The sequence below is a fragment of the Ranitomeya imitator genome, chromosome 2, assembly GCF_032444005.1.
Source record: "Ranitomeya imitator isolate aRanImi1 chromosome 2, aRanImi1.pri, whole genome shotgun sequence".
Taxonomy (NCBI): Eukaryota; Metazoa; Chordata; class Amphibia; order Anura; family Dendrobatidae; genus Ranitomeya; species Ranitomeya imitator.
In genome coordinates this window covers 382,142,686-382,162,252 of record NC_091283.1, presented here as the reverse complement: position 1 = coordinate 382,162,252, position 19,567 = coordinate 382,142,686, and the positions used below count along the sequence as shown (strand labels likewise).

Below are 19,567 nucleotides of genomic sequence, written 5' to 3'. Positions count from 1 at the left end.
GTCTAGAAAAAAGACGACTGAGGGGCGATCTAATAACCATGTATAAGTATATAAGGGGACAATACAAATATCTCGCTGAGGATCTGTTTATACCAAGGAAGGTGACTGGCACAAGGGGGCATTCTTTGCGTCTGGAGGAGAGAAGGTTTTTCCACCAACATAGAAGAGGATTCTTTACTGTTAGGGCAGTGAGAATCTGGAATTGCTTGCCTGAGGAGGTGGTGATGGCGAACTCAGTCGAGGGGTTCAAGAGAGGCCTGGATGTCTTCCTGGAGCAGAACAATATTGTATCATACAATTATTAGGTTCTGTAGAAGGACGTAGATCTGGGTATTTATTATGATGGAACATAGGCTGAACTGGATGGACAAATGTCTTTTTTCGGCCTTACTAACTATGTTACTATGTTACTAATTGATTTGGCAACTCATTTGATTAATAAAAGTATGAGTTTTCATAGAAAACACAAAATTGTCTGGGTGACCCTAAACTTTGGAACCGTAGTGTGTGTATATATATATATATATATATATATATATATATATATATATATATATATATGTATATATATATACTGTATATATATCTACCTATACTATGTATAGACATTTATTTAATCTATTCTATTTTTAACCTGTCTGTGTGATTTTACATTAGACAGCAATGGATTGCTGGCTTTTATAGGGCTGGGTTCACATTACGTTATAGGCATCCGTTAGACGGACTACGTTACACCGCGGCGTAACGCAGCCCATTAACGCTGCCATTATGTCCTATGTCGGACACATCGCTAGCGCACGCCCACAATGGGTGTGCGCTAGCGATGTGCAGTCTTTGAGTGACGGACCCTGGGACGCGGGCTGCAGCATTTCCGGGTCCGTCACTGCTAGCGCAGATAGAGCATCTGCTAGCTCTATCTGCGCTAGCGCGATGACACATCGGCACTTGCGTTAAGAGCAGCTCGTTAATGCATGTGTTGAACAGGCTGCTGTTAACGCAATGTGAACCTGGCCTAAAGGACACTGGTGCGTATTTCTCACAAGTCACACTGATGGTCCGAATTTTTCTCGCACCCATAGACTTTCATTGGCGATTCTTGGCCAAGATACGGTGGATATCGCAGCGTGCTGCGATTTCCCTTGCACGTATAATATGGCAGAGAAAACAAGGGATGATGGGAGCTGCCCCATAGATTAACATTGGTCCGAATGCTATGCGATTTTTTTATTGCATAGCACTCGTCCGTATTTCTCGCTAGTGTGACCCCGGCCTAAGAAAGAGACTAGGCTAATGACATGCATCGCAAAGTTCAAAGATGAAAAACACTGCTGAGCATTAAGAACTCAGGCTCAGATGAAGTTTTGCCAGAAAACATCTTGATGATCCCCAATACTTTTGGAGAATACTCTGTGGACTGACGAGACAAAAGTTTATTTTTTTTTCGGAAGGTGTATGTCCCATTACATCTGGCGTAGAAGTAATACAGCATTTCAGAAAATAAACATCATACCAACAGTAAAATATGGTGGTGGTAGAGTGATCGTCTTGGGCTGTTTTGCTGCTTCAGGACCTTGAAGACTTGCTGTGGTAACTGGCAAGGCTGTGGAGTAGGACTCGTGAAGTCGGAGCTCAGTTTGAGGGATTCGGTACAAATTGGACAGACTCCTAAAATATATAATACATTGGGTACCGTAGTTCAATGCAATTTGTGGGGAATATTTTTTCATAAGAATTTGGGAAAGTTATGAAATTTCCTATAAATGTCTGTCCTATTCCTGATCTAAGGTCTAGACTTTTAGCTGAGATGAATCTGTGCTGCAGTTTATGTTACTGATAAGTAGTGAAGCTCCTCCTCTACAGATAAAAGGAAGCAATAACAAAACACACAGGGAAGGAATACCTGCATTCATCTCAGAACTTCTGGAATGAATAGGAAAGCAGGATTAAGGTAAGTACTTCTTAATGCATATCAATAAATTGTGCATCAATCAATAGTACAGTATATGTTGTCTCTGTATGCTTGATGTTTTAGTTTGTTTTTCCTCGTAGCTCATGTTTGGAGAAATTGGCTGCTCTAATGACTTATATACACTACACAGAGAATATAAGGGGAACAACTGTTTTCTAACATCTCAAATTTGGAAATGCAGTAACAGGATCGACAAGGACATATATATTTTTTTGTGTGTGTGTGTCCTGGAATATTTCAGCACAAACATGCTCTCTCCTTCCTCCCCTCTTCATAGACTGTGAAGAAATATGATGTGTAGCATTTAGTGAGCTGTACCCCGAGACAAGCCTGACATTGAAAGTTCAGAGTAAAGCTATCTAACAACATATTTTACAAACTTTATATGTATCTGTCCTATTGATTTATGCAGGATTGTTTTTTTTCTATTCTAAATTGTATAGTGCATGATTCCCTATTCTTGCAAGAATTACAATATACCGTATATACTCGAGTATAAGCTGACCCGAGTATAAGCCGACCCCCTTAATTTTGTATAAGCCTAGGGTGGGAAATGCAGCCGCTACCGGTAAATGTCAAAAATAAAAATAGATACCAATAAAAGTAAAATTAATTGAGATATCAGTAGGTTAAGTGTTTTTGAATATCCATATTGAATCAGGAGCCCCATATAATGCTCCATGCAGTTCTTTATGGCCCCATAAGATGCTCCATATACAAAAATGCCCCATATAATGCTCCATGCAGTTCGTTATGGCCCTATAAATGCCCCATATAATGCTCCATGTGTTAGGAGTCGAGTTTCCTCTGCTGCACAGGGGGAATCTCGATCCGTATCTGCTGCGGTCTCCCATTCTGCATCGGCCGCAGTGGAGCCTGCTCAGCGGAGACGTCGCTCCCAGCTTCTCACTGAGATTGGTACTGTGCAAAGGGTTACTACTGCCTCTCCAGGCTCTGCTATGGTACTCTGCACTGATCTGCAGCGAGCAGGCTTTTCTGGGTCTAAGTCCTGCTTTGCACACACTGAGCATGCCCAGGGCAAGATCTCTCAGTGGAGATCTAGGGTCACATGCTCAGGAAGGTCCTGTAGGTGCTAGGACTTAGTCCTGCTTTGTACACACTGAGCATGCCCAGGGCAAGATCTCTCAATGGAGATAGTAACATAGTAACATAGTTAGTAAGGCCGAAAAAAGACATTTGTCCATCCAGTTCAGCCTATATTCCATCATAATAAATCCCCAGATCTACGTCCTTCTACAGAACCTAATTGTATGATACAATATTGTTCTGCTCCAGGAAGACATCCAGGCCTCTCTTGAACCCCTCGACTGAGTTCGCCATCACCACCTCCTCAGGCAAGCAATTCCAGATTCTCACTGCCCTAACAGTAAAGAATCCAATTCTATGTTGGTGGAAAAACCTTCTCTCCTCCAGACGCAAAGAATGCCCCCTTGTGCCCGTCACCTTCCTTGGTATAAACAGATCCTCAGCGAGATATTTGTATTGTCCCCTTATATACTTATACATGGTTATTAGATCGCCCCTCAGTCGTCTTTTTTCTAGACTAAATAATCCTAATTTCGCTAATCTATCTGGGTATTGTAGTTCTCCCATCCCCTTTATTAATTTTGTTGCCCTCCTTTGTACTCTCTCTAGTTCCATTATATCCTTCCTGAGCACCGGTGCCCAAAACTGGACACAGTACTCCATGTGCGGTCTAACTAGGGATTTGTACAGAGGCAGTATAATGCTCTCATCATGTGTATACAGACCTCTTTTAATGCACCCCATGATCCTGTTTGCCTTGGCAGCTGCTGGCTGGCACTGGCTGCTCCAGGTAAGTTTATCATTAACTAGGATCCCCAAGTCCTTCTCCCTGTCAGATTTACCCAGTGGTTTCCCATTCAGTGTGTAATGGTGATATTGATTCCTTCTTCCCATGTGTATAACCTTACATTTATCATTGTTAAACCTCATCTGCCACCTTTCAGCTCAAGTTTCCAACTTATCCAGATCCATCTGTAGCAGAATACTATCTTCTCTTGTATTAACTGCTTTACATAGTTTTGTATCATCTGCAAATATCGATATTTTACTGTGTAAACCTTCTACCAGATCATTAATGAATATGTTGAAGAGAACAGGTCCCAATACTGACCCCTGCGGTACCCCACTGGTCACAGCGACCCAGTTAGAGACTATACCATTTATAACCACCCTCTGCTTTCTATCACTAAGCCAGTTACTAACCCATTTACACACATTTTCCCCCAGACCAAGCATTCTCATTTTGTGTACCAACCTCTTGTGCGGCACGGTATCAAACGCTTTGGAAAAATCGAGATATACCACGTCCAATGACTCACCGTGGTCCAGCCTATAGCTTACCTCTTCATAAAAACTGATTAGATTGGTTTGACAGGAGCGATTTCTCATAAACCCATGCTGATATGGAGTTAAACAGTTATTCTCATTGAGATAATCCAGAATAACATCCCTCAGAAACCCTTCAAATATTTTACCAACAATAGAGATTAGACTTACTAGCCTATAATTTCCAGGGTCACTTTTAGAGCCCTTTTTGAATATTGGCACCACATTTGCTATGCGCCAATCCTGCGGAACAGACCCTGTCGCTATAGAGTCCCTAAAAATAAGAAATAATGGTTTATCTATTACATTACTTAGTTTTCTTAGTACTCGTGGGTGTATGCCATCCGGACCCGGAGATTTATCTATTTTAATCTTATTCAGCCGGTTTCGCACCTCTTCTTGGGTTAGATTGGTAACCCTTAATATAGGGTTTTCATTGTTTCTAGGGTCACATGCTCAGGTACTGCTGCAAATCCATTGGTCCTCCTTTGAAGGGTCCTGAACGTGCTGCAGCTATATAAGCTGGCCGTGCGGTCATGCGCTAGTATACTATTGTTATCGTGTGTGTGTTGATGAGTGCAAGTCGTTCCTTAAAAAACCCATCCCGTGTGTATGACTGTTCGCGTAAGGTGTATGGTTGCAATCTAGCGCCCGGCTGAACTCACAGCCTTAACACACGAAGCAGCGACTAACTGCTGTGACCGCCAGTGCAGCGCCGTGCACTATTAGTGCGCTTACCTTACCCAAGTCTGGGTGGTTAGTGGCGTACGCTAGTGTGGCACAGCATATACTTCTGTGCTTAATAGTTACCTCTGATACCCCTATTGTGGTGTCGATCGCAAGAGGTCTACACTAACTCTAATCATGTGTCCTGGGATAGAGTTCTGTGGTTCCTTGCTTGCGCTCTCTGTGCGGTACCGCGACCCTGTGACTTAACAGGGATCGCTTCCTTCACACAGGGTGAAGTTAACCCGTGTGTGTAATCACATTGTACCGCCATATAGTGCCGCCATTCACTTAGCAGCAGGTTCTTTCCTGCACGGTGGATCCCGGGTAGCGAACGCACCAATCTTACTTAATAAATATATTCGGTGCGTTCCGCCAACCCTAACACCATGTAGTTCTTTATAGCCCCATAGATGCCCCCATATAATGCTCCATGCAGTTCTTTATGGCCCCCATAGATGCCCCATATAATGATCCATGCAGTTCTTTATGGCCCCATAGATGCCCCATATAATGCTCCCTGAAGTTATGGCCCCATAGATGCCCCATATAATGCTCCATGCAGTTCATTATGGCCCCATAGATGCTCCATATAACCTTGTGCCACATGTATTGCTGCTGCACTAAAAAAAAATGGCATACTCACCTCTCGTCGCTGCCCGCTGCTCCTCAGCATCCCGTCTCTCTGCAGTAACTGTTCAGGCAGAGGGCGGCATGCACACTAATACGTCATCGCGCCCTCTGACCTGAACAGTCATTGCAGAGAACGTGGAAGATGGGGCGGCGGTCAGGGCCGTATTTGCCACTAGGCACTCGAGGGCACGTGCCTAGGGCGGTGACATTGCGGGGGGGCGGCACCTGGGCAAGGATTTTTTTTTTTTTTTTAAGTCACAAACGCGACCGACGCAAAACCCCGCCCCCCCGCCTACCTCCCCGCGCCCCTCCCCGCCTCCGCATCCCACCCACCCTCCATGAAGAGAGACGATACTCACCTCCTGCTCCAGCCTCCAGCGATGCCTGTTCTCACCGTCTGTAGCGCGTCCTGAGTGAGCGGTCACATGATACCGGTCATTAAGGTCATGAATATGCGCATATTCATGACCTTATTGAGCAGTATCACATGACCGCTCACTCAGTCAGGAAGAAGGCGCTGCAGCGGGACAGAGCGCCAGAGGGATGTCGGCGGCTGCGGCGCGCGCAGTGTGTGGGACAGGCAGCTGAGCTGAGTGACAGGAGGTGACTATGAGGACGGACGGGGCGATGTTCTGCAGGGAGGGGGGGCGATGAAGCTCTGCAGGGAGGGAGGGAGGGAGGGAGGGGGGGCGATGAAGCTCTGCAGGGAGGGAGGGGGGGCGATGAAGCTCTGCAGGGAGGGAGGGAGGGGGGGCGATGAAGCTCTGCAGGGAGGGAGGGGGGCGATGAAGCTCTGCAGGGAGGGAGGGGGGGCGATGAAGCTCTGCAGGGAGGGAGGGGGGGCGATGAAGCTCTGCAGGGAGGGGGGGGCGATGATGAAGCTCTGCAGGGGGGGCGATGATGAAGCTCTGCAGGGAGGGGGGGCGATGAAGCTCTGCAGGGAGGGAGGGAGGGAGGGGGGGGCGATGAAGCTCTGCAGGGAGGGAGGGGGGGGCGATGATGAAGCTCTGCAGGGAGGGAGGGGGGGCGATGATGAAGCTCTGTAGGGAGGGAGGGGGGGGGCGATGATGAAGCTCTGCAGGGAGGGAGGGGGGGCGATGATGAAGCTCTGCAGGGAGGGAGGGGGGCGATGATGAAGCTCTGCAGGGAGGGAGGGAGGGGTGCGATGATGAAGCTCTGCAGGGAGGGAGGGAGGGGGGGCGATGATGAAGCTCTGCAGGGAGGGAGGGGGGGCGATGATGAAGCTCTGCAGGGAGGGAGGGGGGCGATGATGAAGCTCTGCAGGGAGGGAGGGGGGGCGATGATGAAGCTCTGCAGGGAGGGGGGGGCGATGATGAAGCTCTGCAGGGAGGGAGGGGGGGCGATGATGAAGCTCTGCAGGGAGGGAGGGGGGGCGATGATGAAGCTCTGCAGGGAGGGAGGGGGGCGATGATGAAGCTCTGCAGGGAGGGAGGGGGGGCGATGATGAAGCTCTGCAGGGAGGGAGGGGGGGGCGATGATGAAGCTCTGCAGGGAGGGAGGGGGGGCGATGATGAAGCTCTGCAGGGAGGGAGGGGGGCGATGAAGCTCTGCAGGGAGGGAAGGGGGGCGATGAAGCTCTGCAGGGAGGGAGGGGGGGCGATGAAGCTCTGCAGGGAGGGAGGGGGGGCGATGAAGCTCTGCAGGGAGGGAGGGGGGGCGATGAAGCTCTGCAGGGAGGGAGGGGGGGCGATGAAGCTCTGCAGGGAGGGAGGGGGGGCGATGAAGCTCTGCAGGGAGGGAGGGGGGGCGATGAAGCTCTGCAGGGAGGGAGGGAGGGGGGGCGATGAAGCTCTGCAGGGAGGGAGGGAGGGGGGGGGCGATGTTCTGCAGCTATCACGGTCCTGTAGAGTTATCGGACATGTTTGTCTTCTCTGTTGGGCGCAGATGGAGCAGATAAGGGCAGACGACCCCCATCCTCCACGGAGTCCCGTCCACACTGGGAGATCCCGCGTCCGCAGTCGCTTGTGCCGGTGTCACCCGCGCGGATCAGCGCCGTCCTCCCGCGGAAATATCCGGTGATCAGACAGCGAGGCTTCTACTCTGATATTCTGACCTATAGCGCCGCTCCTCTGGTGAAAGTGAGTGCAGGCGTCACATGACCGGCAGCCGCGTGCTATACTGCACGTGTCCACGGCTACAGAGCGCTCTGTCCCCGCCGTTCTCCGGTGTCTCCTTGTGCTGCAGCTTCAGCCGCCATTTCCATTATATTGCAGGATGTCAGCGCCGGACCGAGCGTTCAACCGAATCTCCTGAGACAAGTGGACGAGGAGCGCAACACCCCGAAAGGTGAGCGGAGGATACTTGTAACAACCACAGGAAGGTAGACCCCGGCAACCAGATCCAACAGTCACAATAGGAGATGTCACAGCTCACCTCCTCCTCCTCCTTAAAGGGAACCTGTCACCGCCAAAATCGCGGGTGAGGTAGGCACATCGGCATCAGGGGCTTATCTACAGCATTCTGGAATGCTGTAGATAAGCCCCTGATGTATCCTAAAACATGAGAAAAAGACGTTATATTATACTCACCCAGGGGCGGTCCCGCTGTTGGTCCGGGTCTGGCACCTCCCATCTTCATCAGATGACGTCCTCTTCTGGTCTTCACGCCGCAGCTCCGGCGCAGGCGTACTTTGCCTGCCCTGTTGAGGGCAGAGTAAAGTACTGCATTGCGCAGTGTCACGATTCCCCCTGACCGCTGTCACCAATGGGTCAGGATTCACACCGTTACCGTCACCCCTACGTCACGGATTGAGGTGACTTTAGGCCAACAGACGGCTATCACATGTGCAGGGGGGCTTATCTTAGTTATCCCTCCACTCCACGATGTGATGAAAAAAACCACACACAAGGCTATTGACCTCTTAGCTTACAGCAGGGGCTTATTCTAGGTATCCCACTGCTTTCAATATACCACAAACTGCAGGGATTTATGTATATCCCGCTTACAGTTCCACTTAACACTTGCAGCTCTCTGGCGCCCCCCTTTCTCTCAGGTCAGATTAGGTACTGCACCCTGGGTAATTAGTCGCCAGAAAGGCTGCCTGCTATGTACTGGCTATTGGGCACGCTGCAGCGACGCGATAACTACTCCCACACAGGCAGGAACAATAATTATTAACCCCGCAGTCGCTTCAGCATCGCTCAACAGTCTGCACACTTTCGCTGCCACCAGCTTCGATTAAACGGGTCCGAAGCTAACCCAACTCAACAGTAACAGTAGCGTATTTCACTTCAGAAGACTGGGTAAGTTTAGAGCATGGATGAACGAACTAATATATAATAGTATATTCCATTGAAATTAATTAGGCAGTGCTTTATGAAAAAATATTTTATAAAGAAGTTACAAATGAGACAATTGCAAATATGTACAAGGGTAATTATGAAATAAACAGGGATTAAATGAGAAAAAAGTATCACTCACATGTTCAACGCATTGCAGGCAATCAGGCTAGGGCAGTTTCCATATATCCCAGTCCATGGGATGCTGCTGGCTTCAGGAGAGGACAAGAAGTCAGGAAGAAATCTAGCAGAAAGTGACTCCTCAGAGCCTGCCAGACAGTTAAAACATTAAGGCTGTGACATCACAGAAAGGCTGGCTTATCCAGACCCTCCTCTCTCTACATTCTGCCTAAACTTTAAACTATTCTCTCTGATTTCTATAACTTCACTACAAAACATGTCAGAGTCAGACCAAACTCATCATTCATCTCAGATTAACGTGGGCATTCTAATGAGATCAAATATGTCCTATCTGGGATACATATTTCCAGAGAAATCCCTACTTCTTTACCAGATGGAGTTAGAAGCTCGTGTTTCGCGGGTTGTGTAGATACACCGAGTGAGAATAAAAATATATATTTTCGTATTTCTAGCTTAAATCGTTTGCCTAATATCTAACAAAAACTAAACAAAGAATCTTTCCTGAATCTTGGAGCCACTTTTCCAGTTTGAACTAGAGAATGTGGGAGGGGTGAGGGACTTTCCTCTGAGCCTGGAATTTACGACTCCAGAGCAATAAAACCTCTCTTCCCCCATACTCTCAGAGAAGGAAAGCCAGGAATTTGCAGCTACAAACTGTTGCTCCAAGAAGGGGGGCTTAGCCCACACAGGCTAGAGAACTACTTATGATATTTCATACCATATCGTGACACGCAGGTGCCGGGAAAGGTCAGAGAGGCCCGGCGTCTGCACAATGCTGTACTTTGCTCTGCCCTCAACAGGGCAGGCAAAGTACGCCTGCGCCGGAGCTGCGGTGTGAAGACCAGAAGAGGACGTCATCTGATGAAGATGGGAGGCGCCGGACCCGGACCAACAGCGGGAACGCCCTTGGGTGAGTATAATATAACGTCTTTTTCTCATCATTTAGGTTACATCGGGGGCTTATCTACAGCATTCCAGAATGCTGTAGATAAGCCCCTGATGCCGGTGGGCTTACCTCACCCGCGATTTTGGGGGTGACAGGTTCCCTTTAACACCCTCCCATAGAAGTGAATGGTCCCCACAATACAGTCTGATGTTACTTACATATTACAGTGTCACCCGGGCTCAGTACATGGGGTGTCTCGCCCGTCACTCGGGCTCAGTACATGTGGTGTCTCGCCCGTCACTCGGGCTCAGTACAGTCATGGTCAAAAGTATTGACACCCCTGCAATTCTGTCAGATAATACTCAGTTTCTTCCTGAAAATGATTGCAAACACAAATTCTTTGGTATTATTATCTTCATTTAATTTGTCTTAAATGAAGAAACACAAAAGAGAATGAAGCAAAAAGCAAAACATTGATCATTTCACACAAAACTCCAAAATTGGGCCAGACAAAAGTATTGGCACCCTCAGCCTAATACTTGGTTGCACAACCTTTAGCCAAAATAACTGCGACCAACCGCTTCCGGTAACCATCAATGAGTTTCTTACAATGCTCTGCTGGAATTTTAGACCATTCTTCTTTGGCAAACTGCTCCAGGTCCCTGATATTTGAAGGGTGCCTTCTCCAAACTGCCATTTTTAGATCTCTCCGCAGGTGTCCTATGGGATTCAGGTCTGGACTCATTGCTGGCCACCTTAGAAGTCTCCAGTGCTTCCTCTCAAACCATTTTCTAGTGCTTTTTGAAGTGTGTTTTGGGTCATTGTCCTGCTGGAAGACCCATGACCTTTGAGGGAGACCCAGCTTTCTCACACTGGGCCCTACATTCTGCTGCAAAATTTGTTGGTAGTCTTCAGACTTCATAATGCCATGCACACGGTCAAGCAGTCCAGTGCCAGAGGCAGCAAAGCACCCCCAAAACATCAGGGAACTTCCGCCATGTTTGACTGTAGGGACCGTGTTCTTCTCTTTGAATGCCTCTTTTTTTTCTCCTGTAAACTCTATGTTGATGCCTTTGCCCAAAAAGCTCTACTTTTGTCTCATCTGACCAGAGAACATTCTTCCAAAACGTTTTAGGCTTTTTTAGGTAAGTTTTGGCAAACTCCAGCCTGGCTTTTTTATGTCTCGGGGTAAGAAGTGGGGTCTTCCTGGGTCTCCTACCATACAGTCCCTTTTCATTCAGACGCCGACGGATAGTAAGGGTTGACACTGTTGTACCCTCGGACTGCAGGGCAGCTAGAACTTGTTTGGATGTTAGTCGAGGTTCTTTATCCAACATCCGCACAATCTTGCGTTGAAATCTCTTGTCAATTTTTCTTTTCCATCCACATCTAGGGAGGTTAGCCACAGTGCCATGGGCTTTAAACTTCTTGATGACACTGCGCATGGTAGACACAGGAACATTCAGGTCTTTGGAGATGGACTTGTAGCCTTGAGATTGCTCATGCTTCCTCACAATTTGGTTTCTCAAGTCCTCAGACAGTTCTTTGGTCTTCTTTCTTTTCTCCATTCTCAATGTGGTACACACAAGGACACAGGACAGACGTGGCCATTATACAGTATGGAGCACTGTGTGGCCATTATACAGTATGGAACATCATGTAGGGCCATTATACAGTATGTGGAGCACTGCATAGCCATTGTACAGTATGAAGCACTGCGTGGCCATATTTTTTTTTTTGTTTTAATGTATATGAAACAGTGTGATCAGCAGTGCTAAATGGGTGTGGTTGGGACTTGGATATGGGTGTGATTAGTTGTGAAATGGGTGTGGTCAGAGGCGTGGCCTAAAATTTGCCGCGTCGCACTACGTGCGCCGCAACCTTTAGACCTTTTTCCCTTCAAAAGTTGGGAGGTATGGCACCGCATTTCCCAGATCACATCAAGTACCGCAAATCCCATAAGGAATGAATGAAAACAAACGCAGTGTTGCCGTAAGTGATCCGTTACGTGGCAGATGCAGAAAAACTGCCTGATCTGCTGCAAACGGCAACTTTCACATCAGTGATTCTTCCCAAAGTCACTGCCGATAGTGTCATACTCACCAGAGGGGGAGGCAGCGCTAAAAGTGCCTAGGGCAGCAGAAACTCTAAATACGGCCCTGGCGGCGGTGGAACGAGGGAAGGTAAATATGAAATACTCACCTGCTCCCGGTGCTCCTGACATGGTCCCTGCATGTGCCACGGTCTCCGGGCACGACAGCTTCTTCCTGTAGTGAGCGGTCACATGGTACCGCTCATTATAGTAATGAATATGCGGCTCCACCCTTACGGGAGAACAGGGGAAGAAGCTGCCATGCCCAAAGACCGTGGGACATACAGGGACCGCATCAGGAGCGCCTAGACCAGGTGAGTATTCGACAGTCGTCGCTCCCCCTCACCCGCAGACCATGACTGGAGTATAAGCCGAGAGGGGCACTTTCAGCCCATTATTTTGGGCTGAAAATCTCGGCTTATACTCGAGTATATACGATACCTTATTTTTTTATAGGACAATATTATTTTGAGAGTGAATTTACATAATTACAAAATGTCTAAGAAGCATCTTATGAAGTCAGCTGTATTTGAGCATTTCACAGGGACTCAAGGTAAAAAAACATTTTGTTTGTCAGTGTATAAGTGACCCAGATGAAAACAAATGCTGTGATGCCAAAATCAGTGCATACTCAGGTAGTGATAAAAATGCTCCTTCAAGAGCTTCCAATCTAAAAAGACATTTACAACGCTGCCACCCAGAAGTTTGTGATTGAAAAAGATCACAGCAGCACCAACAAACCAGAGAGCAGAACTTCCCGCCAGGCAAAGGAAGAGGAAGAGCATCTCAAACATAAGTTACAAGATATTTTGTAAGTGACAAAGTTACTGTAACAATGACAACAGATGTGTTTAAAAGACAGCTCATCGAGCTTGTTGTGAAGGACTGTGTAGGGTCATTCCATGGTAACTTACGTTACATTCACAAGCCAAAAACTGGCAAGATAAAATAGGAGTGAATGTATATTGTACAATAAACTACTCTCAATAGATTTCAACACAGTTTGATTTTTCAACAATAAAATTAAATACAAAATACTTATTACTTGGTAACTTACGTTACAAAAAAAGGAAAGGCAATTGTCCTTCATGAGTCTGCCAAATTTTCTGTTCTGGTAAAAAGGGGAGAAGTACTATTTTTATTATATTAAAACACCATAGTCCCAGCAACTTTAAAAAATGTATTTTAACCTCTCAAGTTAAAAGCAACAGTTTTTATTACAAGAAATATAGATAACTTACATTACCGCACAGTATAGTAACTTTCATTACTAAGCTGATGGTAACTTACATTACAATATGTTACCATCCATTGGATTAAACTTAAGTTACCATCATCTTTGTAACGTAAGTTACTATATTGTGTTGTAACGTAAACTACCATGGAATGACCCTGTACCATAATCATTGTTTGCAGGACCAGCTTTTGCAGCTCTTAATGGAGAAATGGCCCGCAAACGTGGTGTTTCTCTGGAAAGAGAAAGCATTAGAAAATTAGTGATTGAAGAACTTAACCAAAAGGAAGATCTTAAAAGACTCTCAAGAGACACTGTGCTTCTTAAAATGGATGCCTGCACATGTCACAGAGTGAAATATTTTGCTATCAACATTCCATATGTTTGTGACAACAAAAAAATTCATACTAAGACGCTGGCAGTAAAAGATACTAAAGCTCATCACCGCAGCCAGTTTCTTCACACTTTAGGCTACTTTCACACTTGCGTCGTTTGGCGTACGTCGCAATGCGTCGTGTTGGAGAAAAAACGCATCCTGCAAAGTTGCCCGCAGGATGCGTTTTTTCTCCATAGACTTGCAATAGCAACACATTGCGACGTATGGCCTCACGTCGCATCCGTCATAACTTTCCATGTAACTTTTTTTGTGCGTCGCGTCCTCCATATTCGACCGTGCATGCACGGCCGAAACTCCGCCCCCTCCTCCCCGGACATTACAATGGGGCAGCAGATGCATTGAGAAACTGCATCCGCTGCCCCCGTTGTTCATTTATTTCACAACATACGTCGGTACGTCGGGCCGACGTATGGCGACAGCCCTGGACCGACGGAAGTGTGAAAGTAGCCTTAGCGGAAAAAGTTCTGCAAGATTATGAACTAAAAAATCAACAGGTTCTTGCGATTGTAACTGATAATGCTTCAAACATGATAAGTACAACTAAACTGATGAATGAGAATAATGAAGGTGAACAGCAGCTAGAAGGACATTTCACATTCAGTATGTTGGAGATGGAAGGCCACAGTCCTGTTCCCATAACGGAGGAACAAACAGATATTACTACAGAAGAACAGCAAAATGATTCTTTACAACCAGATGATCTTGTTGAAGCTGCTTCACACCTCTTTCCTATTCATCACATGTGCTGAGTTGTGCACACGCTGCAGCTAGCAATAAGAGACAGTCTGCAAAAGGTACATGCTGGAACTCTGATTAGCAAAGTGAAGAAATTGGCTATTGCTTCCAGAACCCCTAAAATTGATTCCACCTCGAAGAGACGTGCTGGAAAAGGGGCAATTGTGGATCAAGCCACTCGGTGGGACAGCACCTATTTAATAATTAAATAATGATGGTAATTCTGCTTCATGTCACCTGTCTTATCTATGGCATTTTCTGTGCTGTGTTGTGCATAAATATGTGATTCTTCATAATTTCTTTTAGTCTATGCCTGAAGAAGAGACCTGAGTAGTCTAGAAAGCTTGCAATTTGTTACCATCTTTTCAGTTAGCCATTAAAAAGGTATCAACCACTGAGGACTCTTAATTCTAAAAATTTTTCACTTAAACTTAAACTTGAGCCATGTATGAGAGAGACGGTGTCAGAGTCGTGGAGTCTTTGTCATGGAAATTGAGGAGTCGGAGGTTTGGCTTACCGTCTAAAACAGCCCTGGAAACTGGAACCATGAATTCTGCGGTCAACCAAAAAATTCTGAAGGACAATGTCCTGCCATCTGTTTGTGACCTCAAACTGAATCGCAGTTGGATTATGCAGCAGGACAATGATCCAAAACACACCAGCAAGTCAACTTCTGAATCTCTTCAGAAAAACAAAATTAAGACTTTGGAGTGGCCTAATCAAAGTCCTGACCTTAATCTAATTGAGATGCCGTGTCATGATCTTAAAAAGGCGGTTCATGCTCAGAAACCCTCAGAACCTCCCACTCCCGTCTCCAAGACTTTACACGTGCTGCGCCGATTCTTTGGAATGCACTACCTAGGTTAATACAATTAATCCCCAATCCCCACAGTTTTAAGCGTGCCCTAAAAACTCATTTGTTCAGATTGGCCTACCGCCTCAACATATTAACCTAACGATCCCTGTGTGGCCTATCATAAAAAAAAAAAAAAAAAAACATAATCAGGTTCCTCGCATCATGTTCTCATACACTTTATGCGGTTAATAGCCCTCTGTGTCTGTACTGCTACATACTTAGGCAGTTAACTGGTTCATGCTGCTTTACATGAACACCCGAGCCTTACACTATGGCTGGTCCGAATAACTAAAACAATTGTTACCATCCACCACTCGTGTCTCCCCTTTTCCCATAGATTGTAAGCTTGTGAGCAGGGCCCTCATTCCTCTTGGTATCTGTTTTGAACTGTGATTTCTGTTATGCTGTAATGTCTATTGTCTGTACAAGTCCCCTCTATAATGTGTAAAGCGCTGTGGAATATGTTGGCGCTATATAAATAAAATTATTATTATTATTATTATTATTATAATGTGGCTAAATTACAACAATCCTGCAAAGATGAGTGGGACACAAAACCTCCAGAGTGTTGTAAAAGACTCATTGCCAGTTATCGCAAACAATTGATCGCAGTTGTTGATGCTAAGGGTGGCCCAACCAGTTATTAGGTTTAGGGGCAATCACTTTTTCACACAGGGCCCTGTAGGTTTGGATATCTTTTCCCCTTTCATTTAAAAACTGCATTTTGTGTTTACTTGTGTTATCTTTGCCTAATATTTACATTTGTTTGATGATCTGAAACATGTAAGTGTGACAAACACGCAAAAGAATAGGAAATCAGGAAGGGGGCAAAAACTTTTTCACACAACTATATCTCCTGATAATGACAACATGGAGTGGGTGACGGCCATAATGAAGACTCTACAGTAATGGCGATTCACATTGCGTTCAGGCATATGCTCACAACTACTTCTAAGTGTTTGCCTCCAGTAGGCGGACATTCCCAAAAATGATGCATGGCAGAGCGCAAATTCACTCTGCCAGCACCATTAAATTCTATGGCCCCATCGGCACATAAGTCAGAATCCCATTTTGCTGGGGATTCAGACATATGCCCAGAAGGGGCCACCGAGCATATTCCTAAACCCAATTTGAAGGCACCATAACAAAGCGAGCGCCGTCAGAAGGGAAGTGACCCAATATAATCCGATACAGAGACCCTGATATAGGGACACAGACGGGAACATGTTCTGTCTCCTGGAATGTGACCGCAGCACTGAGGGGGTTAATGTCCCCTGCCCCCGCCCAGTAATGAGGAATCTCCAGCACCTACCTCCACCTGCAGAGCCGCACACCACATATATGGCTGTTCTGTGCGCACAGGACCTGTGATGAGGTCACAGGAGGGGAGGAGTCAGGGGGTCACATGATCAGGGGCCTCAGTGTATGCAGGATTCTGCTGTGCTGGTTGTCATGGTGCTGGATGAGGGGAAGTTTCTGTGTGGGGTCAGGAGGGGTTTACAGGGTGGATGCAGCAGAGCCCTGTGTGTACGAGGTGTATGGAGCGGAGCCGTGTGTGTACAAGGTGTACGGAGCAGAGCCGTTTGTGTGCGAGGTGTACAGAGCGGAGCCGTGTGTGTAAAAGGTGTACGGAGCTGAGCTGTGTGTGTACGAGGTGTACGGAGCGATGTGTGTAAGAGGTGTACGGAGCAGAGCCATGTGTGCGAGGTGTACGGAGCGGAGCCGTGTGTGTACGAGGTGTACGGAGCGGAGCCGTGTGTATACGAGGTGTACGGAGCGGAGCAGTGTGTGTACGAGGTGTACGGAGCGGAGCCGTGTGGGTACAAGGTGTATGGAGCAGAGCCGTGTGTGTAAAAGGTGTACGGAGCGGAGCTGTGTGTGTACGAGGTGTACGGAGCGATGTGTGTAAGAGGTGTACGGAGCAGAGCCATGTGTGCGAGGTGTACGGAGCGGAGCCGTGTGTGTACGAGGTGTACGGAGCGGAGCCGTGTGTATACGAGGTGTACGGAGCAGAGCCGTGTGTGTACGAGGTGTACGGAGCGGAGCCGTGTGGGTACAAGGTGTATGGAGCAGAGCCGTGTGTGTAAAAGGTGTACGGAGCGGAGCTGTGTGTGTACGAGGTGTACGGAGCGATGTGTGTAAGAGGTGTACGGAGCAGAGCCATGTGTGCGAGGTGTACGGAGCGGAGCCGTGTGTGTACGAGGTGTACGGAGCGGAGCCGTGTGTGTACAAGGTGTATGGAGCAGAGCCGTGTGTGTAAAAGGTGTACGGAGCGGAGCTGTGTGTGTACGAGGTGTACGGAGCGATGTGTGTAAGAGGTGTACGGAGCGGAGCCGTGTGTGTACGAGGTGTATGGAACAGAGCCATGTGTGTAAAAGGTGTACGGAGCGGAGCTGTGTGTGTACGAGGTGTACGGAGCGGAGCCATGTGTGTACAAGGTGTATGGAGCGGAGCCGTGTGTGTAAGAGGTGTACGGAGCAGAGCCATGTGTGCGAGGTGTACGGAGCGGAGCCGTGTGTGTACGAGGTGTACGGAGCGGAGCCGTGTGTGTACAAGGTGTATGGAGCAGAGCCGTGTGTGTAAAAGGTGTACGGAGCGGAGCTGTGTGTGTACGAGGTGTACGGAGCGATGTGTGTAAGAGGTGTACGGAGCGGAGCCGTGTGTGTACGAGGTGTATGGAACAGAGCCATGTGTGTAAAAGGTGTACGGAGCGGAGCTGTGTGTGTACGAGGTGTACGGAGCGGAGCCATGTGTGTACAAGGTGTATGGAGCGGAGCCGTGTGTGTAAGAGGTGTACGGAGCAGAGCCATGTGTGCGAGGTGTACGGAGCGGAGCCGTGTGTGTACGAGGTGTACGGAGCGGAGCCGTGTGTGCAAGAGGTGTACGGAGCGGAGCCGTGTGTGTGCGAGGTGTACGGAGCGGAGCCGTGTGTGTACGAGAAAGGGAGAAGACAACGCGTTCAAAAAGTCCAATATTGTAGTGGAAAAATAACATCTTTATTATACAAAAGGTATGGGGGAGCCGCAACACATATGAAACACACAAGATGAGGCCGAGGTCACACTTGCGACTTCAATGCGAGAAAGTTGCATCAATACCTGGCACTTCCGCCTGTACTCGGGAACGGTTTGTTGCGCTGCATGTATTTCTATGCATTGCACAAGTGAGACATTGGCCTAATACATAAAATTGCTAAAGGACTTGCAGAACCCAAATGGGCAGTGTATTAGGTAGTTCATACATATTGATGATAAGGAGTATAAAAGAAGACAAACATCCCACAGAATTTAAAGTATATGAGATTCCACACTGGGTCAGTGGGACTTAGACTACTGAACTACACGATCCCTGTGGTATGGTGTAGGTAGAAATCTCATCCTGTATTGGTTGTATAATCAGGAAAACCTATTCATACATAAAGTGCAATAATATATACAGAGGTATCGGGACCCGGATCTCAGGGGACTTGCGACTGTTGCTCGTGCTTGGCTTCCTCGCAAAGTTCTGCTGCTGCCTTTTGACATTCGGCTGCTGTCATGAGGGTCTCATAGGAGGACTTGTCTCCTGCCTCAAGTCTTGCTGAGGCAGCTTGCAGGAGGGTATTCAAATCCTGCCTGGCTCGGAGGACAGGCAGGTGGTCAGCGACCCACTGAGGGACTAACAGCCGGCAACTGGCTCCTTGAGGAACCTGGGCTGGACTCCCCTTCTGCTTGAGCAACATTGTCATTCACCTCCTCCCCACTGTAGCATTGGCCAACTCCCTGGCTCTAGTGCCACTGGCCATCCTTGCAATCTTTGGTCACTGAAACAGAGCTGCAACCTGATGCAACCACACATCTTACAGTATTTGCACCTGGACTTTCTAGTGCAGAGCTGATCTTAAGATCCCAGCGGGAAAAAACTACTGCTGGTAGTCATTAGTGTCTGGGAGTATGAGCCCCACACTCACACACTATTACCTCAATCCCACTGTGCTGCCCCCACATGTGACAAACCTGCATCTTTCCAACCCACCTGATGTCACTATTACGTTGGAGGGATCACATTGTACAGTCTTCTCACTTGCACCAACGTGACATTCCGCACCCCCTGGGGACATGTAAGGTCAGCGTGGCATAGTTCTACAGACATCCATGGTCCACATGGGCCAAGGAAGGCATGGGGAGTGAAACAATATGGCCCAAGCAGTCGCTGACATGGCAGCGCACTCACTCACAACACTGAGA

The 19,567-nt window shown here is 47.4% G+C and overlaps 1 protein-coding gene across 1 annotated transcript in view; it reads right to left on the bottom strand.

Annotated features, from left to right (window-relative positions):
* LOC138666634 (zinc finger protein 208-like) overlaps positions 1-19,567 on the bottom strand; it is a 164,741-nt gene that overhangs the window by 67,829 nt on the left and 77,345 nt on the right. The window contains exons 7-8 of the mRNA XM_069754830.1: positions 13,518-13,627; positions 1,511-1,665 (exon numbers count right to left, since the gene is read on the bottom strand). Of these exons, the coding sequence (XP_069610931.1) occupies positions 1,511-1,665; positions 13,518-13,627 (265 nt within the window). The remainder of the gene's footprint in view (positions 1-1,510; positions 1,666-13,517; positions 13,628-19,567) is intronic.